At 36.5% G+C, this 18,972-nt stretch overlaps 1 protein-coding gene across 1 annotated transcript in view; it reads right to left on the bottom strand.

Moving 5' to 3' along the window:
- Window positions 1-464: 464 nt before the first annotated feature.
- The window catches only part of LOC107601317 (pre-mRNA-processing factor 6-like), a 22,144-nt gene continuing 3,636 nt past the window's right edge, over window positions 465-18,972 (bottom strand). Inside the window, exons 6-16 of the mRNA XM_016293471.1 lie at window positions 13,439-13,652; window positions 13,109-13,327; window positions 12,741-12,863; window positions 11,648-11,769; window positions 11,243-11,381; window positions 9,439-9,558; window positions 3,936-4,221; window positions 1,732-1,893; window positions 1,531-1,645; window positions 1,252-1,378; window positions 465-1,008 (exon numbers count right to left, since the gene is read on the bottom strand). Coding sequence (XP_016148957.1) covers window positions 856-1,008; window positions 1,252-1,378; window positions 1,531-1,645; window positions 1,732-1,893; window positions 3,936-4,221; window positions 9,439-9,558; window positions 11,243-11,381; window positions 11,648-11,769; window positions 12,741-12,863; window positions 13,109-13,327; window positions 13,439-13,652 — 1,780 coding nt within the window. The 3' untranslated portion in view covers window positions 465-855. The remainder of the gene's footprint in view (window positions 1,009-1,251; window positions 1,379-1,530; window positions 1,646-1,731; window positions 1,894-3,935; window positions 4,222-9,438; window positions 9,559-11,242; window positions 11,382-11,647; window positions 11,770-12,740; window positions 12,864-13,108; window positions 13,328-13,438; window positions 13,653-18,972) is intronic.

The raw sequence follows: 18,972 nt of genomic DNA, 5'->3' as shown, positions 1-18,972 counted from the left end.
TTTGTTTAGAACAAGTTTTCACTCGATCTGTCTTTCCCGATTCAGACCAGATGACGTTTTACTGGAGTATTCAATTATATGGATAGACGACTCTTATTTTGACCAGATGCGATGGTTTGAAGACAAAATGCCCTAATGATGAATTTGTTTCTTACAAATGCTGCTTTTGACTTCACAAGACATTAACTGATGGACTGGAGTGGTGTGGATTATTGTGATGTTTTTAAATCAGCTGTTTGGACTCTCATTCTGACGGCACCCATTCACTGCAGAGGATCCACTGGTGAGCAAGTGATGTAACAAAACGTGCAATCAGATAGAAAAATTACATTCAGAAGATGCTGAATGACTGGTGGATGTATCTTAACTGCTTTAAAAGAAACTGTTAGAGATAGAGGTTAGAGATAAGATTAAAAAATCAGGAAGGGGCCAAGACTTTTTCACACCAATGTAAATTAGCAAAATTATAGAATGCTGGATTTATCAAGCCAACATAAAACTAGGATGACGAAGAAATACAAAAATCACCAGCACAGGAGCACTGACATCTGAAACAGACTGGACTTCATTTATTTTCCTGATAAGCAGCACATTTACACATTAGCATAATGAGAAGTAGAGTAAGAGGGTGTCAGATATTAATGTTCAAAATGGACTCATATCTCTGGGTGTGACTAGACTTTACAACACCCGGAACATAACAGCATGTGTTATGAAAACAGCCCTGAATCATCACAGTTACAGAGGGGCAAACACATTAAAAAATGGCTGTAGAAAAAAACAAACCAAACCTTGTCCACAGATTCTCTAAAAACAACATATTTGCTAAACCAAACATGCTCAGATTTGTGAATCTCAGAAGGTGTTTTTGATCTTTGAAGCCACGAGTACCAGGATCTCTCCGATGTTCTTCTGCCAGTTGAGAACGTGTTTGGATTCAGCGCACCACAGCTCACCGTGCCGCGGCTCTGCGTTCTCACAGCGCTTCTTCACCTCCCGCTGTTGCTCCTGAGGGACAGAAGAACACCAGAGTAAGACGAGATTCACCGAGGATGGAAAACAGCAAGCAGTATATCCTTCAAAATATCTCTTTTTGTCTTTCACGGAAGGAATCAGTGAAATGACATGATGAATAAACGACAGAATTTACATTTTTGGATTAAGAATTTCATTCCAAGTGTCTGTGCCTAAACTAGTTAACTTATTATTGCATAACAGCAGCAAGATCTGAGAAGACATAAAACTTCTTACTTCTGTGCCGTGCTGAAGCTCAAACTTGTAGAAGAACGCCCAGGCATCGCCCAAGTCTGGTTCAATCTTTACCGTCCGCAGAAACCACTCGCGCGCCTTTGTTACCTTCCTCTCGCTCCAAAACAATCTGCAGGATACACAAACACAGATATGGTATAAATGTAACTAAAAAGTTCACTGTTCTTGTCCAACAAGCAAAAAAAAAGGGAGGAATGTGGGTGGGTAAACTGGAATTTAGAACAGGGAGAAGTTTGGCAAAAGCCCGGTCAGGAGACTTACTTGGCAACTGCCAGAAGTACATGAGGATCATGTTCACACTTCTTCAGAGCGTCAACACTCTTGGTCTTGCGCTGAGGTCTGGCCTCCAAGAACACAGCTTCAGCCCACAGGATGCCTGACAGGAAGAAGCAAGTGTTGAGGTGTGAAAATGTGCAGAGGCTTCTGAGGGATCTGTTCAGAGTTGAAGAAAGCGTGGCTTACCAGAGTTAGGACACTCCTGAAGGGCTTTGGCCATGAGCGTGTTGGAGATGTTTTTCAATCCTGCTCTGTATTCAAGTCGGACAGACTCCAGCCTGCCAGAGAAATTGAGATTATTGCATATAAAGTGACATATTGTTTTGGTGAGATTTTCGAGATCTTGTCAAGTAATTAACGCATGTACCCTTCAACGCAAAGTAGTTCTGTCATTAAGTCTTAGATGGATCCAAGTTGTTCATGCCGAGCTGTCAATCAGACAGCACCCAGAGGTGAATTTACACCTGCTACTGTAATGAGGGCTGGGCTCATGAATATTAATGAAGTGGCATGCTCATTCCAGCAGTTTATAGCTCTAAAATGAGTTTCTGAAGACCTTGATTAGCTGGTTCAGGAGAGTTAATGTGAGGCTGGGGCCAAAATCTGCTGGAAAGTGTCCATCCAGGAACAGGACTGGAAACCCCTACACTTAAACCCAGCTTAAGTGATTTGCTGAAATGGGATTTATTACTAATTAGTTGCTAGGAAGCTAGCAAATGGAAAAGGCATTATTCGGGAATATAAATTAGGTTATGTGACTGAATGTTTCTGGAATATACTGTGGCAATGTCAGCACAACCTAATTAATATTAATTAGCTAAGCCACTGTCATAGTAGAATTTATCATTATGCCACTTGCATATTAATTTTGTCGTAAATAAACATTCAAAAAGTACCATTCGCTACTTTTTAGTATAGGCTTTGTACTGAAGTACAAGTACGTTTGACCAGTGTTATGTTAATATTCATATACTATTAAGGATGTAACGATATCAAAATCTCACGATATGATATGCATTGCGATATTTATAAAAAAAAAAAAAAAAAAATTTTGTACATTTTAAAAGTTAAATTATTCTATCTAATGCACTTTGAGAGTTCAAAATTAAGAGCTCCAACCCATGTTTCTTAACTTAAAAACTTAAGTCAGAAAAAAGTCAGTGAATGAATTGACTTGTACCTGAACTTTAAAGGGGACTCAACACCCTTTTTATTTGTTGATTTACTGTCTCAGTCTAAATTACATTCACACTTTAGAAGCCAAACAACTTAGAATATAATATTAATAATAACAAAAACAATGACAGTAATAGCCATATATTGTAAAACAATTGCACCATAAAAGAAATGAAAATGAATATTTCGTATCTTATACGGTATATTATTTTTGCTTTACACTACAGTAGGTAAATGACGATACTTCTTTCCTAATTTCTACACTTGAAAGAGATATTTTGAATGTGTACTGCATTTAAACTGCTAGCTGTCAGCAATTTATACTGCACTTTTATTTTTGGTTTTTATTTTGACGGAAACGGCAGTAGAGCTTTTACTTTGAAGGAAAACTCCAGCTTCATTGAAAACACGCTTACAAAAATGCATCTCACTACAAATCTAGTGAAATGCTGTATATCTGCCGTGAAAATAAAGCCTAACTGGTGGCTGTTGCGTTCACAAACGCATGCAAAACTCAGCACATGCAATAAACGAGTTCACTGCATTCATTCACAGAGGCACGGAAAACACAGAATCACGAAACACCTGAACGAAGTGCGTTCTTCACTTTGAAACACGCTGTGAAAACAGACTTGATGAAGGGATTAAGCCATATTGTGCTTTCGGTTTTAGTTCATCTGATAGATACTGTGCCAAAGCATAATGGCCCAAAACACAACTTCAAAGACCCTTTATGTTAGAATAAGAAGTTTAAATATACTTTAAAAACTACACTTTTTGCCTGGAAGACCTATCGTTTCATATCGTCATGTGACCACGATAATATCGAGACAGTTTTGCTATCGCGATATCGTTACATACAAACTATTATTGTATTTATTAATATTGTGAATTAGCTTTTAATGTTACATTTTCAGTTTAAATTTTAGTTTAGGTTTTTAGTAATTTAATTACATGCTTTTATTATTTTTATTAGCTTTTGTAATGTAGCTTCATTTAATTGCAGTTAGTCTGAGTAATTTCAGTCCTTATTTCAGTTAGTTGCTGAGAGAACATTTCAAATTTTTAAATTTAGTGTATAATAAAACTAGTTGACAAACGATTAATCGCATCCAAAATAGAAGTTTTTATTTAGATTATATATGTATGTGTACTGTGTATATTTATTATGTATATATAAATACACATACATACAGTATATATATATATATCACTATTATCACGCAGTCCCACTGAAAAATGTTTGCTCCTAATATTATACAGAATTAGGTTCTGCATTTTTAAATTATAGTAAGGCATCTTCTCTAGAGCCCATAAACGTACTCCCTGGTTGTAGGCCTCTCGTGCTTTATCGATGTTCTCTGACTGCTCCTCGATCTGTCCTCTCATCATCCAAAGCTTGGGGAAATCCTCATAGTGCTTCAGGGCCTCCGTACACAGCTCCTGTGCTGCGTCAATATTCCCCAGCACCCACTCCAGCCTCACCGACTTCATAAACACCTGCGAGCGGCACACAGAAAACAGTTATGACAACTCATTTAAAGCTTTTAACAGCCTTTAAAGCCTCTTGAACATGATTATTAAGGACGTGTAAAATGCATAAAGGAGTCCTTAAGTGCAAACAAACAGCCAGGGAGATTTTCATAATCCATTTCCCGTATGAAGCTCACATGGCTAGTTTCCATAGATGCAGGAAAAACATAATTGTGTGTATTTTCTTTGATAACATTATCACTTATAAGGAATCCTGCCAAGTGCTTGAGGTACATTCGATCCTGTGATATTTGTCTAGATGCTGACACTCTTTCCTGGAGCCAAGAGTTAAACAAGCCCAGGCAAGAGGCCATTCTAACACCTTCCACCTGAGCCATTTACTCCCAAAAATCCCACGCTGCTTTATAGGGTAAAGAGCAAGCACAACTGCTGTAAGGAGGTCACCATCCACTTACAGACCTCATTTGACACAATCAGCTTTTGGTGCATCTGTCTCATTGACAGGCAGATATGTTCATTCTCTGATGCGGAGTGAACATCAGGGTTTTTAAGGACATGTTAGTCACATCTCACTGCTTAACTTTATATGCAATGTCTAAAACAGCTTTTGGTTTCTTTATGGGAGTGTGGGGTAAAATAACCTTAACAGATTTAGAAATCATATACGACTTTCGAGTATATACACGAGTTATTGCTTTTTTACAAAAACATGTATATACACATTTTCATGGAGGGTTGAATGCATTTCATGTCAAAGCAAATTATATGATTAGTATAATTATATATAATTATTATTATTATTTCTAAACGTATATAAATATCAGTGAGTGTTATATTTAACTGAAAAACATTAAAACACATTTTTCTTACTTCAAGTCAAACATTAAGTGATATTAAATAAATATTTAAACCTATTCCAGCAAGTTTCAAGGGGAACATTTCTCATTTAGTTTAACTTGTACTAAAAGAACTTAAACTGAAGTAAAAACTAATAAAAATGATATGGACTTAAAGTACTATAACTCTAAAATTAAAATGAAAACAAAATATAAAAACAAAATGAATTGGTTATTCATTAAGGCTATTGCTACTCTGGGATTTTAATATCTGTGTGTGTTGTGACTCAATCCCGCTATCTAAGGACTTCCTAAGTCACGAGCATTCTTGTGATTTTAAACAAGCAGTCACTGCTCCCACACATGCTAATGGCCATATTTTAGATTTGGTTTTATGTTATGGATTATCTATGAATGATACTGTGGTACATAACACTAATTTTTCCGATCACAAACCTGTTCTTTTTAATGTTTCTGTCCCTATTGAAACTTGCATTGCATCGCCAACATCACGCACATTTCGTAGGATAGATTCTATGGCCCATGCCAATTTTATTACAGCTTTTGAGGAAGCGAGCATGTCAACATCACTTGATTCACCTTTACATTCGTTCAACTCTGAAGAACATTTAACAATATTTAGTAACATTTGTTCAAATGTTATGGACTCGATTGCGCCTCTGATATCTATACCCATAAAACCAAACCCTCATCCATGGATTAATAATGGTAACATTCACGCTCGTCGTCAGATCTGTAGGAGGGCTGAAAGAAAATGGAAAAAGGATCAGCTTCAGATTTCCTACGAACTCTTAAAAGATTCATTGGCTAATTATCAGAAAGCTATGGAAGCACGTTTCCGCCACTGAAAAAAAAATAAATAAAAAAAAAGGTAATTGCGAGTCAGAATTGCAAGAAAAAAAGTCAGGTTTGCGAGAAAAAAAAAAGTCAGAATTGCGAGTTCTCATCTCGCAATTCTGACTTTATATTTTTCTCAGAATTGAGATATAAACTCGCAATTGCGAGTTAAAGTCCAATTTTGAGGGGGGGGAAAAATACTGATATGTTCTCAGAATTGCGAGTTTATATCTCACAATTCTGACTTTATTTCTCAGAATGGAGACTTTATGTCTCGCAATTGCGAGTTTATATCATGCAATTCTGAGGGGGGGGGGGAGTCAAGATTTGTGAGATAAAGTCACAATAACCTCTTATTTTTTATTCAGTGGCGGAAACAGGCTTCCATAGAAAGCTGTAAGAGTAGCTAGGCATAACTATTTTTCGAATGTTATTGCCAAAAGCCAGCATAAACCTGTTGTCCTTTTTGCTACTATCAATGATGTTCTTAACCCCCCTAATCAGACCTTAACAGAGATATCATCAGACCTGTGTGAAAAATTCCTTGGTAACTTTGTTACTAAAATAGCTAACTTATCAAGGACTACTTCACCTTCGGCTTGCACTTTTATCGAACCTCATATTTGTCGAGCTACCTGGAGTGAGTTTGAGCCTATTACCCTTTCCTCACTTTACGAAACCATAGATCACTTAAAGCCTTCTGCTTCCCCGCATGATACGATTCCTCCACATTTTTTTAAACAGATTGTAAAGACGCTTGGACCTAGTTTGCTGTCTCTTATAAATAAATGTCTTAGCACTGGAACTGTACCAGATCAGTTAAAACATGCAACAGTCAGACCCCAACTAAAAAAAGGGAATTTACAGGTGCATCTCAATAAATTAGAATGTCGTGGAAAAGTTCATTTATTTCAGTAATTCAACTCAAATTGTGAAACTCGTGTATTAAATAAATTCAATGGACACAGACTGAAGTAGTTTAAGTCTTTGGTTCTTTTAATTGTGATGATTTTGGCTCACATTTAACAAAAACCCACCAATTCACTATCTCAACAAATTAGAATACTTAATTTTTTTATTTTTTTTTTTCAATTCTAGTGAATTGTTGGCCTTCTGGAAAGTATGTTCATTTACTGTACATGTACTCAATACTTGGTAGGGGCTCCTTTTGCTTTAATTACTGCCTCAATTCGGCGTGGCATGGAGGTGATCAGTTTGTGGCACTGCTGAGGTGGTATGGAAGCCCAGGTTTCTTTGACAGTGGCCTTCAGCTCATCTGAAACTGAACTTTTCCACGACATTCTAATTTATTGAGATGTAGATCCAGCTTGACGGTCTAATTTTAGACCTATTTCAAATGTGCCTTTTATGGCAAAAAATTTAGAAAAAGTGGTCTCTATACAATTACATGACTTCATGAGTAGTAACTCTATTCTCAGTACATTTCAGTCAGGCTTTAGAATCCAGCACAGCACCGAAACAGCTCTTCTTAAAGTATTAAATGACATCCATCTATCAGTCGACTCTGTGGTTCTCATACTTCTCGGTCTATCAGCAGCGTTTGATACTATTAATCCCTCTATTCTTATTTCCCATTTAGAGCACTGTATCGGTCTGCAGGGAAACATTCTAAAAAGGTTAATATCTTATTTGACTAACCGTTCTTTTTCAGTTAACATTGATCATTTCTCTTCTTTCACGGCGCATCTTGCTTGCGGAGTTCCGCAGGGATCCATTTTAGCTCCAACTTTGTTCTCTTTATATATGATACCTTTATGCAATATTCTTGCGAAACATGGGATAGCGTTTCATTGCTACGCTGACGACACAAATATACATGCCAATTAAAAAAGGAAATGCAAAGGCTTTAGAAACCCTGACATCCTGTCTTAAAGATCTCACGAAGTGGATGTCCTCAAATTTTCTCCATCTTAATGAATCTAAGACGGAAATCATTCTATTTGGGTCAGTATCTGCTACGTCAGACCTTAAAACCGAACTAAAAAAAAGTTTGAACCAAACATGAGATAGTGTCAAAAATCTGGGCATCCAAATTGACAATGAGCTTAAAATGGATAAACAAATTTGTTCTGTGGTTCGGTCTTGCTTCTTTTATCTACGTCAAATCGCAAAAGTTAAGCCGTTTTTACATTTTTCAGATACTCAAAATCATTCATGCGCTGATATTTTCCTGCCTAGACTATTGCAACTCGCTTTACTGCGGTATTAATAAGTCATAGATCGGCTGCAACTAGTCCAGAATGCTGCTGCTAGACTCCTGACCCGGACACCAAAATATGAACATATCACTCCCATCCTTGTTTCGTTGAATTGGCTATCTGTAAATAAGACTTGTTCCCTCTAGATCACTTAGATCCAGTGATCTGGCACTCTTAACAGTGCCCAGAACTAGATCTAGGCTCAAGGGTGATCGTGCGTTTGCGGTGAGAGGTCCAAATCTGTGGAATAAGCTGCCACAAGCTATCAGAATGGCACCGACTCTGGCTATTATTAGATCCAAATTAAAAATTAATTTATTCTCTATGGCATTTTAAAATGGGTGTTGCTTTAGGACTGTATTATTATTATTTATTTTATTTTTAAACGCCATTTACTTCATGTTGATGTGTTATTTTTTATGTGTACCTTGTAAAGCACTTTGGGCAACTTAGTTGTATTTATATAGTGCTATATAAAGAAAGAAAGAAAGAAAGAAAGAAAGAAAGAAAGAGAAAGAAAAGAGAGAATTTAAATTTATATTTTCAAAAAAGTATTAAATTATGCATTTTATAATTATTTTAATACATTTTTAATTATGAAATTATGCACTATTAAAAATATATTTAGAAAATGTAACAGTATCTTAATTATACTATAATTACCTAATGAATGACTAAATGAAGCATCTTATTAAAACAGTAGAAAACTGGAAAAGTGTGTCAGGGGTAAACGGAGTCAATGGTTTAAGCTGAAAAACGTTTCTGAATATTAAAACTTCTTCCTTGATGGTTTAATATAATTATGTTTTGCAAAGCAACCTGAGTGTGTTTAAGCAATTTTTTTTTTTTCTAATTTGTTTAACTGAAATGAAAACGAGTCACATTCAGTGATGACACAACTTAACCCTCAATATGACATGGCGCCTAATGTGGTCCAATTCGTCAGTGGGCCACTTTTTAGATGAAATATTATTACTATTATTAGTTCAACCTTGAACTTAACCTCATCTTGCATAGCCTAGTTTTCATGCACAAACCTGATATGCATACAAGCAAAACGGGCAAAGGAATTTCACTAGCCATGCCTTTGTAAATCGTCTTCCCGCTAGTGTCACATTCAACACCCTGTTGCACAAGCACTTCTACAGGGTGACTCACCCCTCATCTACTGATCTCATCACTTATCTCTGGCAATCAAAACAAGAGAAATCCTAACATGCAGAACCGAAACGATGTGTTCCCGGCAGACGGGTGTCCCCAGCATGACACAGCAGCGGTTACATCTATTTGACACTCAAGGGGCCGCTCACCCTGGCGGTGGGGGCGCTGCTGCGGGCCTTGGCTAACAGCCTGCGGGCTCTCTCGTACTCGTTATTCTCCGATTCCAGCTTCACGGCAGCCAGCCAGATCTCCTCGCTGTTGGGGTTAGCCTAACACAAAGAGAAAGAGGCGGGATGAGTTTTTACTGGCCATCGTCCCAGTGAATATTTAGATACAGTAAAAGCTGATTAGTTTCAGGAAACAAGCACTGATATGCAGTTTAGAGTTCTGCTTCTTTAATTTGACGTTTTGCATACAATTCTTGCATGTTTGGTGTTCTTTCAGTTATGTCAATGTTATGACTAGGCCAACACCGAATCAACAGTTTTTGTTGTTTTTTCACACCTAATTGTGAGGGAATCAAAATGAATTTGAACCGTATCTATTTATCTACATGTACATATATTTTAAATGAATATTCGGTAATGATGCATTACATTTTTCAAAAGAGACAGTAATGACTTTTATACTATCACAAAAAAAATCTACATTTCAAATAAATGCTGTTCTTTTGAACATTCTATGCATCAAATAAATGTGAATATATGCATGGTTTCCACAAAAATACACGATAATCTGAAATGTTTCTAGAGCAGCAAATCAGCATATTTGACGCTGAAGACTGGAGTAACGATGGTCAAAATTCAGCTTTGCATCACAGAAAAAATTACATCTTAAATGATACTAAAATAGTAGGGATGCACGATATTGGATTTTTGCCGATATGCCGATATTTTTCAACTCATTTTGGCCGATAGCCGATATATTTATTTTGTTTGGAAACACCACTAAGTCTCTCCTGTGCGGAAACTATAAGCAAATTATTTTTACTTTTGCTTAGTTTTTAAAAATAACTTATTTGTTAGAATTAAATAAACAATAATTAAGTTATTTTATAAATGACAGTACATTGAAGATTTGAAAATAACTATAAATAAACTATACTGAATCGCTGCATTTTTTTTCCCCAGAAAGATGCAGTAGTAACCGTAACATTTTATTTTAAGATTTAAAAATGTTTAATGGTCTAAAGTAAAAGATCTTTTAGAGCTCATAATTTGTTTAAAAATATAACATATTACACATTAATGAATAAATCAGTATATATAAAATTATTTAATTTAAGTGTCATGTTTGTGATTTTTTTTTTTCATGTAAGCTATAGCTTCTGACCTTTAACTCAAAACACACACATGATTTTATGGCATCAACTACTGCTTTCTTTAATCAGAAACAGTCTAAATATTATTTGTGTATTTTGCATTCATTTTATTAGAAGTAGGCCAACAGCGCCCCCTACATATAAAAAAAATGATTCCTCTAATCGGCAAGACATATCGGCATAATTTTTCATATCGGGCCGATGCAGATATTTACTTTTAAAGCCATTATCGGCCGATTCCGATATTGGTCTGATAAAAATGTTAAAAATGTTACTGCATTTACAATATTTTTTATTAAATAAACGCAGCCTTGATGAGCATAAGAGACTTCTTTTAAAACATTTACAGATATTTACCAACCCTAAACTTTTGAACCGTAATATATTGATTAACAGTCTATTAAAAGTGCATTTAAATAAATAAAAGAGAGTGAATTAAGTATGAAGCCTACCACTATTCACCTCTATGCTTCACAGGCCTTTTGTGAATTACTTTTGTAAATATCCAGTACAAAGAAATATATCTTGTGCTGCTGCTTCACCATTACAATGCTATGGTGTTATCAATAATGATGCTTGCCACTAATAATGCAGTCACGGGCCTTGAAGAGTTGACGGGGAGCGACACTCACCTGGAAAGCCAAAGCCAGGATACTTCTGGCTGCAGGAACATCGCCCGCTAACCATTTCGATTTAGCACCCATTAGCCATAACACCTCAGCCTTAGGACAATGAGCCACGGCCCTCTGTAACAGAGCCTCCAACGACTCTCTGAGAGAGAGAGAGAGAGAGAGATATTAAAATAATGTCAATAGCTGTGGAATATAATCAAAGGATTAGATAACAGTGTCTAAATATATGAAGGCGCCTCTAAAAAACTGGTTTCAGAAAGGCTTCAATAACGGCAAGTGTAATGATCTAGAACAAATTTAAATGAGCAAGCTCAAATAGGCCTCCTTGCCTTTCTGCCTCCAGCCAATAAATGTGGACTTAAATTCTGTTCAGCTGTGTCTAGAGAGCCAGTGAGTATTTCTCACCGTGTACCGTGGTTCTTCTCAAAGTAAGCAGCCCTCAGCCAGACGCTCTTCTTGCTGGGGAAGACCTGGAGCGCATGAGCGTAGATGGCCCGCGCACACTCCAGAGCTCCATGAGCCACACACTACAACAAAACACAACCAATCAGCATCAGATATCACAGTAACAGTGTGCATTAGTGCTCGTCTACTTTTTGAAAGTATTTGAAAATCAAACAAAAAGACAAAGGTACAAGACTATGTACTTAACGGCTTTAATGAGGTCAAAAACTACAGTCGCATGAACCATTTCAAGAGCCATAATCAAATAAAAAAAACTATTAATTTAAAGTTGTTGATTATATTTATAGAAACAATATATTTTAAGTTTATTGCAAATACGCATATATATAGAAGAGGGGGTTCACTGCAGAGTTTTTTTGGGAGATTTGCTAATCTCGACTTTCTGATTAGTGGAATTCTTCTGTACAGAATCATGGGTAATGTAATTTTTTTACCACAAATTCATGTTAGATGTGATTTTTTAAGAAATAATTTGAAAATCTAAACGAACAGCTTCAATGAAAACCAATGATTTATACCCACATCGCTCACAATACGTATATCTGTCTTTATAGGCTTAGAAGTTATTGCTAAAAATCCCTATGGAAAAATTTATGTAGTTTTACTTGTAAAACAGCCAAACTAATGGAAAAAGATAAAAGACATTAAAGGGACAGTTCACCCAAAAATGAAAATTGTCCTCATTTACTCATCCTTATGTTGTTCCAAACCTGTGTGAGTTTCTTTCTTCCGCTGAACACACAAGATTATATTTTGAAGAATGTTGAGAAACAAGCAGTTGCTGGTAGCCATTGACTTCCATAGTATGGGGGGAAAAATGGCAACTGTCTGGTCACCATTCTTCAAAAGATCTTTTGTGTTTAACAGAAGAAAGTCATTAATGCATTTTTATTTTTGGGTGAACTATCCCTTTAAATCTTCTGATATAAATTGTTATTATCATAGATAAATGATTAGAAATGTCTGTAATAAACAAACATGTGGTGCTGAATGAAAACAGAATGTGGGCGCATAAAGGTGAGAGGATGTTTACACTGTCTGCGTCCTCCATCCATGTGTGTTTGCAGTCCTCCTCTTCAATGCCAATCCCAATCACAGCTCTGATCACAGCCTGACATGTGGCCACGCTGCCAGCCTTATCACACTCCTCTGCATCCTGAGACAAACATCAGGTTTGAATGAACACTTCCTGATACAATATTGGCTCTCATATATTTGTCAATGCAACTTAACTGAGAAACCTAATCCTGTCCAAATTGGAAACTGTCTTTGCATATATGCATTTTTTGAACCAAAAGTCCTCTGCTAATAACACAAAAAAATTTTTTAAACCATTTAAAAACAGGTATTTAGTAAAGCATGTCACTGAGCTATCTGAGCTCTTAAACATGAAATACAGACCTGAACCCATTGTTCACGGTTGATCTCCACGCCGTTGGCCCTGAGGGAGGTGATGGCTCTGTCGATGATCTTCTCCACCATCTGTGTGTTGCCGTTGGCCTCCTCCAGCTTGGCAGCTGTGATCCAGATATGGCGGTCAGTGGGAATGTTTTCACGGGCCTTGTTCAGAACACGACGGGCATTCTCATAGGTTTCTAATCGGGCCAGAGCCAGCCAGAGCTACGGAAGACAAGGACAACACTGTTAGAGCAGTCAGATTTATGGGCCATAAAGAGGTTTATGGGTTCTGGCTGATTAAGACCGTTTGTGTGTGTGTGTTTGTTTGTGTACCTCAACACTGGTAGGACAGCACTCGACTGCTCTACTCAACATGATCCTTGCATCCTCTGGCTCCTCCAGCTCAACAGCTATCTTCCACAAACGCACCGACTTTGACACATTCTCCAGAGCTGTGGTGACATGTAGATATCGGAAAAAAGGAAGTATACAGACAGACATGAGTTGTTTAATGATTAAACAAAAAGTAGCAAGCATCACAATGCTCCTATTTTTTTTTTTATTTGAACAATGTCTCTAAATAACAACCCTTTTTTCACAAATATAACGGAGTTAACAATTTTTCGCAATCTGAACTAACCGGTTATAAAAAGTTGCATTATATAATTTACCATTTTAGCTTTTTTACTCTGCATGTTGGTTGCACCACATGACTTTGATTTGGCTAATGAAAAATGTTCCAATATTAATATTTGACCAAAACAGTTTCACTTTTTTTCTACCCCCTAAAAAAATAGTAATGGGAAAATATTACAAGTGTGCTTATAAAAGATCATAAAAATTGTAAATGGTACTAAAAGATAATAATACATTTTGGTTTTTCTTTGTAATATTTTTTTATTTTTAAGTGAGATTTCTTTTCCAGAACCGCTAGATTTTAAACCAGCACAGCCAGCGAAGGATCGAACGCAACTTTTTTGAATGAGCGTACCTTTTTTTAACAACCAAAAAGTGGTTGTTTCGTTGTCTGTTGAGGAAGTACAGACATTCCTCTCATTGATAGCAGAGGAGCAGATCCAGCGAGAGTTTGATGGGGCGACGCGGAATGAAAGTTTTTCAGGAGTCGCGGCAGTAGAGGCGGCGCAACTATAATATATAACTATATGTGAATAAAGCCCACTCTAAATGATACTAAACTGCAGTGGAAACGCGAACCGAGCCGAACCGTACCACGCAGTGGAAAAGCACCACAAGCCTGCATTTATTTGATCCAAAGTACAGTAACATATTAACTGCTTTCTATTTGAATACATTTTAATACATACGGGCTGTCAATCGATTACATCTATAATCTGATTAATCACATCCTTTTGTTTTCAAATTATTTCAACAGCGTTTCATTATGTTTCTTTGAATTAATGAATCAGCGTTTTTGAACGTGTAGTTGAATGACAGTCCCTTTCCACCACCTTGTGGGGCAACACTAACTGCACTGACTGACAATCCGTCTAGAACACAGAGGAAATAATCAATAGAAAGTCTCTTGTCCAGTCAGATTAGAAAATCAGATTACAACTAGGCTAACTGTTATACATATAGGCTAACGACAGCCTAACGATCTTATTGTCAGGTTCATGTTCTGTTATGTGGACTGTTATTTTGTCATTCGCTTCTGTTCACTTCCTGTTTCAACGCTATTTAGTTTCCGTTTCATTGTCTTCTGAATATGACCTTGTTAGTTATATCGCAACACATACACACACAAATTATATATAATGTATAAATGTATATGTATGGCAATAAAACCGCGCTATTGAGCCACTCAAAATTACCTCACCGCGACAGCACTACACATATAAAAGAAAAAAAAATCTGAATTGTATAGTATGTGTACAGTGCAACAGCAAATAGCTTTTTAACATTTTAGAGAAGCCAAGTTGCATAACCGAACAGGACCACATGGTGATACCAAAAAAATAAAACTAAACCAATCGCCTGCTGACTGCATATATCTACTACAGTACACGGATACATTCAGAATTACTAAACGCAGCAACATAAACATGACAAATCAATACATTATCGTGCATGTGTGTGGAAAACTTGAATGTACGGAAATGTCTGTGCATAAATACAATGTGTGATCAGTGTGTCAAGAGCACTCATGCACGCATTAATATAACGGACTCACGCGTGCTTACTGTACGACTCCTGTACGCCACCGCAACCATCTGGTCTTTACCTTGACTGCCGTATTCATCCATCAAAACTTTACTAGCGAGACTGGTTAGCCAGTCGAGAAAACGTAGTTTGCGTCTCATCTGGCCATACAGCGGTGGGATTCTTGACAACCCGTTCAGTCTGTACTTCACACAAGTGTGTGACGTGTGAGGGCTCGTGCTCTTCAGAGACAATCACAGAATATGACAGAGCTCGTGTTTAAAAGCGAAACACACTGGAATGAATAATTCACTGAAAACGCAATGCGAGTCTCTGTTCTCTCTGCAATCTCTGATGTAATCAGCCTGGTTTCCTTTATATTAGCGCTGTTTTGGATGGATTGTTTGAATGCATTCGCTTACTGGATCATTGGACTGAAAACTTTCCCGGAGTTTAGCGGCTTAAAATTATCTAATCGCAAGCAGAGAAGCAACAGTAAATTTGCATTAACTGCATTAAATAATTTTAACGAGTAAAGGATTGTAAAGTTAATTGCATGCATTAACACGTTAACGTTGACAGCCCTAATATACAGTGGTGTGAAAAAGTGTTGGCCCCCTTCCTGTTTTTAAATTTTTTTGCATATTTGTCACACTTGAAAGATTCAGATCAACAAACAAATTTTAATATTACACAAAGATAATGCAAGTAAATACAAAATGCAGTTTTTAAAATGATTATTTATTTTATTAAGGGAAAAAAGCTGTCCAAACCTGCCATATATATATATATATATAATTGAAATTAATACTTTTATTTAGCAAGGATGCTTTGAATTCATCAAAAGTGATGACAACGACATTTATAATGTTACAAAAGATTTCTATTTCAGATAAATACTGTTCTTATGAACTTTATATTCATCAAAGAAACCTGAAAAAAAATCTACTCTGCTGTTTACAACATAAACAGAAAATCAGAATACAATAATTTAGGATAATAAAGGAGCATGTGACTTGAGTAATGATGCTAAAAATTCAGCTTTGAAATCACAGGAATAGATTACATTTTAAAATATAAATAGAAAACAGTTATTTTAAATAGTAAAAATGTTACAAAATTTGGTGTACTTTGGATCAAATGAATGCATGCTTGGTGAGCAGAAGAGACTTCTTTAAAAACATGAAAAATCTTATTGTTCAAAACCTTTTCGTAGTGTATTTGACATTTTACACATTCTACAAGTTGCAAGTTGCAGTGCTGAGGCACAAGATGCTGCAAAAAACACAAGGCTTGTGTGCACAACTGTCAAAGATGTCTATCTTGAGCATGTTTACAATAGAAAAGCAACACTGCTTTGAAACAACGCCAGCGTCTATGGTAACATCCTAACCTGTAAAGACTACGATTCAAACTACTTTAGAGTTCAAATAATAAATGAAAAAGTTGTATAAAATGATAAACCACAAATTTCAGCCTAATAAATGATTATGCATGTTATACATAATTGGTCTAAACAAAAACTGCAGACGGGATTAATAATAAAGCAAATTCACTCTTTGACAGTAGGTGGCGCTTATGGACAAGCAGAAATAGTAATATATACAAACAATACAAATAATGCACACAAAGCAGAGCTGCGCTCATAAACACTAATATTAGGCATCGTATGGCAGTAAGATAAAAAAGAAAATCATCAGTCATCAAAACTGCATTCCCTTCAGATATACAGTACATTCACTCCTCAGATTTGCACGAATCACGTGAATGGCCAATTTCAATGGGCAAGCACTCAAACGTTCTTCAGAAAATGCTAAAACCACTGCTGTGCAAACACTCCATGCAAATCACGCCATTAATAATAATCGAACTGGTACTAAAATTAGATTTTTAATGACAAACGAATTACTTCACTTACAGCACATTACTTTATAGAGTTAACAAGCTAATCAAAGTAGAGACATTGATGAAGTAGAACCATCAGACTGTTTAAAGAGATACTTCATTACAAGGGGGAGATTCGAGACATTTTAACAAGCTGAGACTGATAGAGGTTTCATACATAACTAACAATTCATCTGTCTCTGTCACACAGGTATGCAGGCAGAAAAAAAGCAGGTGACAGTGGAAAGAGAAACCTAAAGAGGACTGGAGGAAGAGAGACAGACAGAGAGTCACTGACCTTTCCTATATTTATTATAAAATACTAAACTAAAATTTAATAACAATAGCTACCAATTTAAAATAAATAAATAATTCATTTATTTTAATATCAATTCAAGTCTCACAAACCTAATGCATACAAAACACTAATCACCAGTCAGTTGAGGCAGTTTGGTGAATCTTTTGACTGACTCAAAAAGAACCGGTTCATTTTTTCATGAATTGGACATTACAGCTTGCAAATGATTCCTGACTGACTGTCGAGTGCTGACTAGATTTTAAAGTTTGTAACATTTTTGTTTTTTTCATGTATTTTAGTCACAGTCTGGAGCCCTGCTCCACAGTTAACATGAGTAACTGAAGATAAGCAGGTGAATTACTAAAAATGAATGCTCAATGATTTATAGAAACAGCTGCAAAGGCAACATTTTTGTTCTTCACTCACACAGGCGTGATGATTGAATGTACTGATCATGTCCAAACATCCTGTGGTCAGTGGTCAGCTCTCTTAGGCTTTGAGACAGAGCCATGTCTCTGCTCTGCTGCTGAACTGTGAAGCTCAACTTTGATTAATGAGCCTGCAGAAATTTCCCAACACTTCATGAAGCTGTGCACACACACTGAGAGCAAAAGGGCCTGACATTGTTTTCCGCTCACCGTGTTTTCATTCCCAGTTCTTTCTCTCCGAGTCCAAAGTCAGCACTAGTAGACAAATCGACTGGCACAGCTTACATGGCATGCTGTTATTTTGGGAAGTGGGATTTTGCAGATTGTAAATGTATCACTATGGCAACCTGTCAATACTGGCAACATTTCTAAAGCTGTAAAATTTCAATGGCTCAAACACTCGCTGCCCCCTACTGGACATACAGTAAAGCGCTTTCTTTTTACTTTACAGGGACAATTCAACCAAAACCTAAAATTCTGTCATCATTTTCACACCCTTATGTTATTCCAAACCTGCATGGCCTTCTATCCTCTATGAAATAGAGATGAGGAATGTCTGTTTATTTGTCAAAATAGAAGTCAACTGTTAAACAATTTGCTAACCAACCCTTCTCAAAACATCTTTAAATTAAATGTCCCACAGAAAAAAAAAAAAGACTTTAAGGGGGTCACATCCTAAGTTTTAAACCATTTTACTGTCAGAGTCCCATTTATAATGTTCATCAAGGTTTCTTGCACCTACTTTGGTGTGATGTCGTTTCAAACATAATCATGCAAAAACTAAGTTTGCTTGGAATGCATTTCAGGCCAAAATGAACTTTCTAGAAAACTTTGCACTGGCTAGTAAACACCTTCGAACTCCCATTGGTCTGCGACGATGATGTAATAGGTAGGTGTGTCTCTGGGGCTCCGCCTTTGACATGCAAATCTTCTCTGGTACATTTCTTCTGCTCAGTTCATCAAGGTCAGACGCCAGAACAAGCAAGCACACACTGACAAGCAGCTTTATAGTACAAACTGAAGTTGTAAATTTAACTGAAAGTGACACTGACACTCTCCCCCCCAAGTTTAATACTGTAAAGCTGCTTGCTATAAAT

This window comes from Sinocyclocheilus grahami, unplaced genomic scaffold (genome assembly GCF_001515645.1).
Source record: "Sinocyclocheilus grahami isolate Dianchi unplaced genomic scaffold, SAMN03320097.WGS_v1.1 scaffold303.1, whole genome shotgun sequence".
Taxonomy (NCBI): domain Eukaryota; kingdom Metazoa; phylum Chordata; class Actinopteri; order Cypriniformes; family Cyprinidae; genus Sinocyclocheilus; species Sinocyclocheilus grahami.
This window is presented reverse-complemented; position numbering and strand designations above follow the sequence as displayed.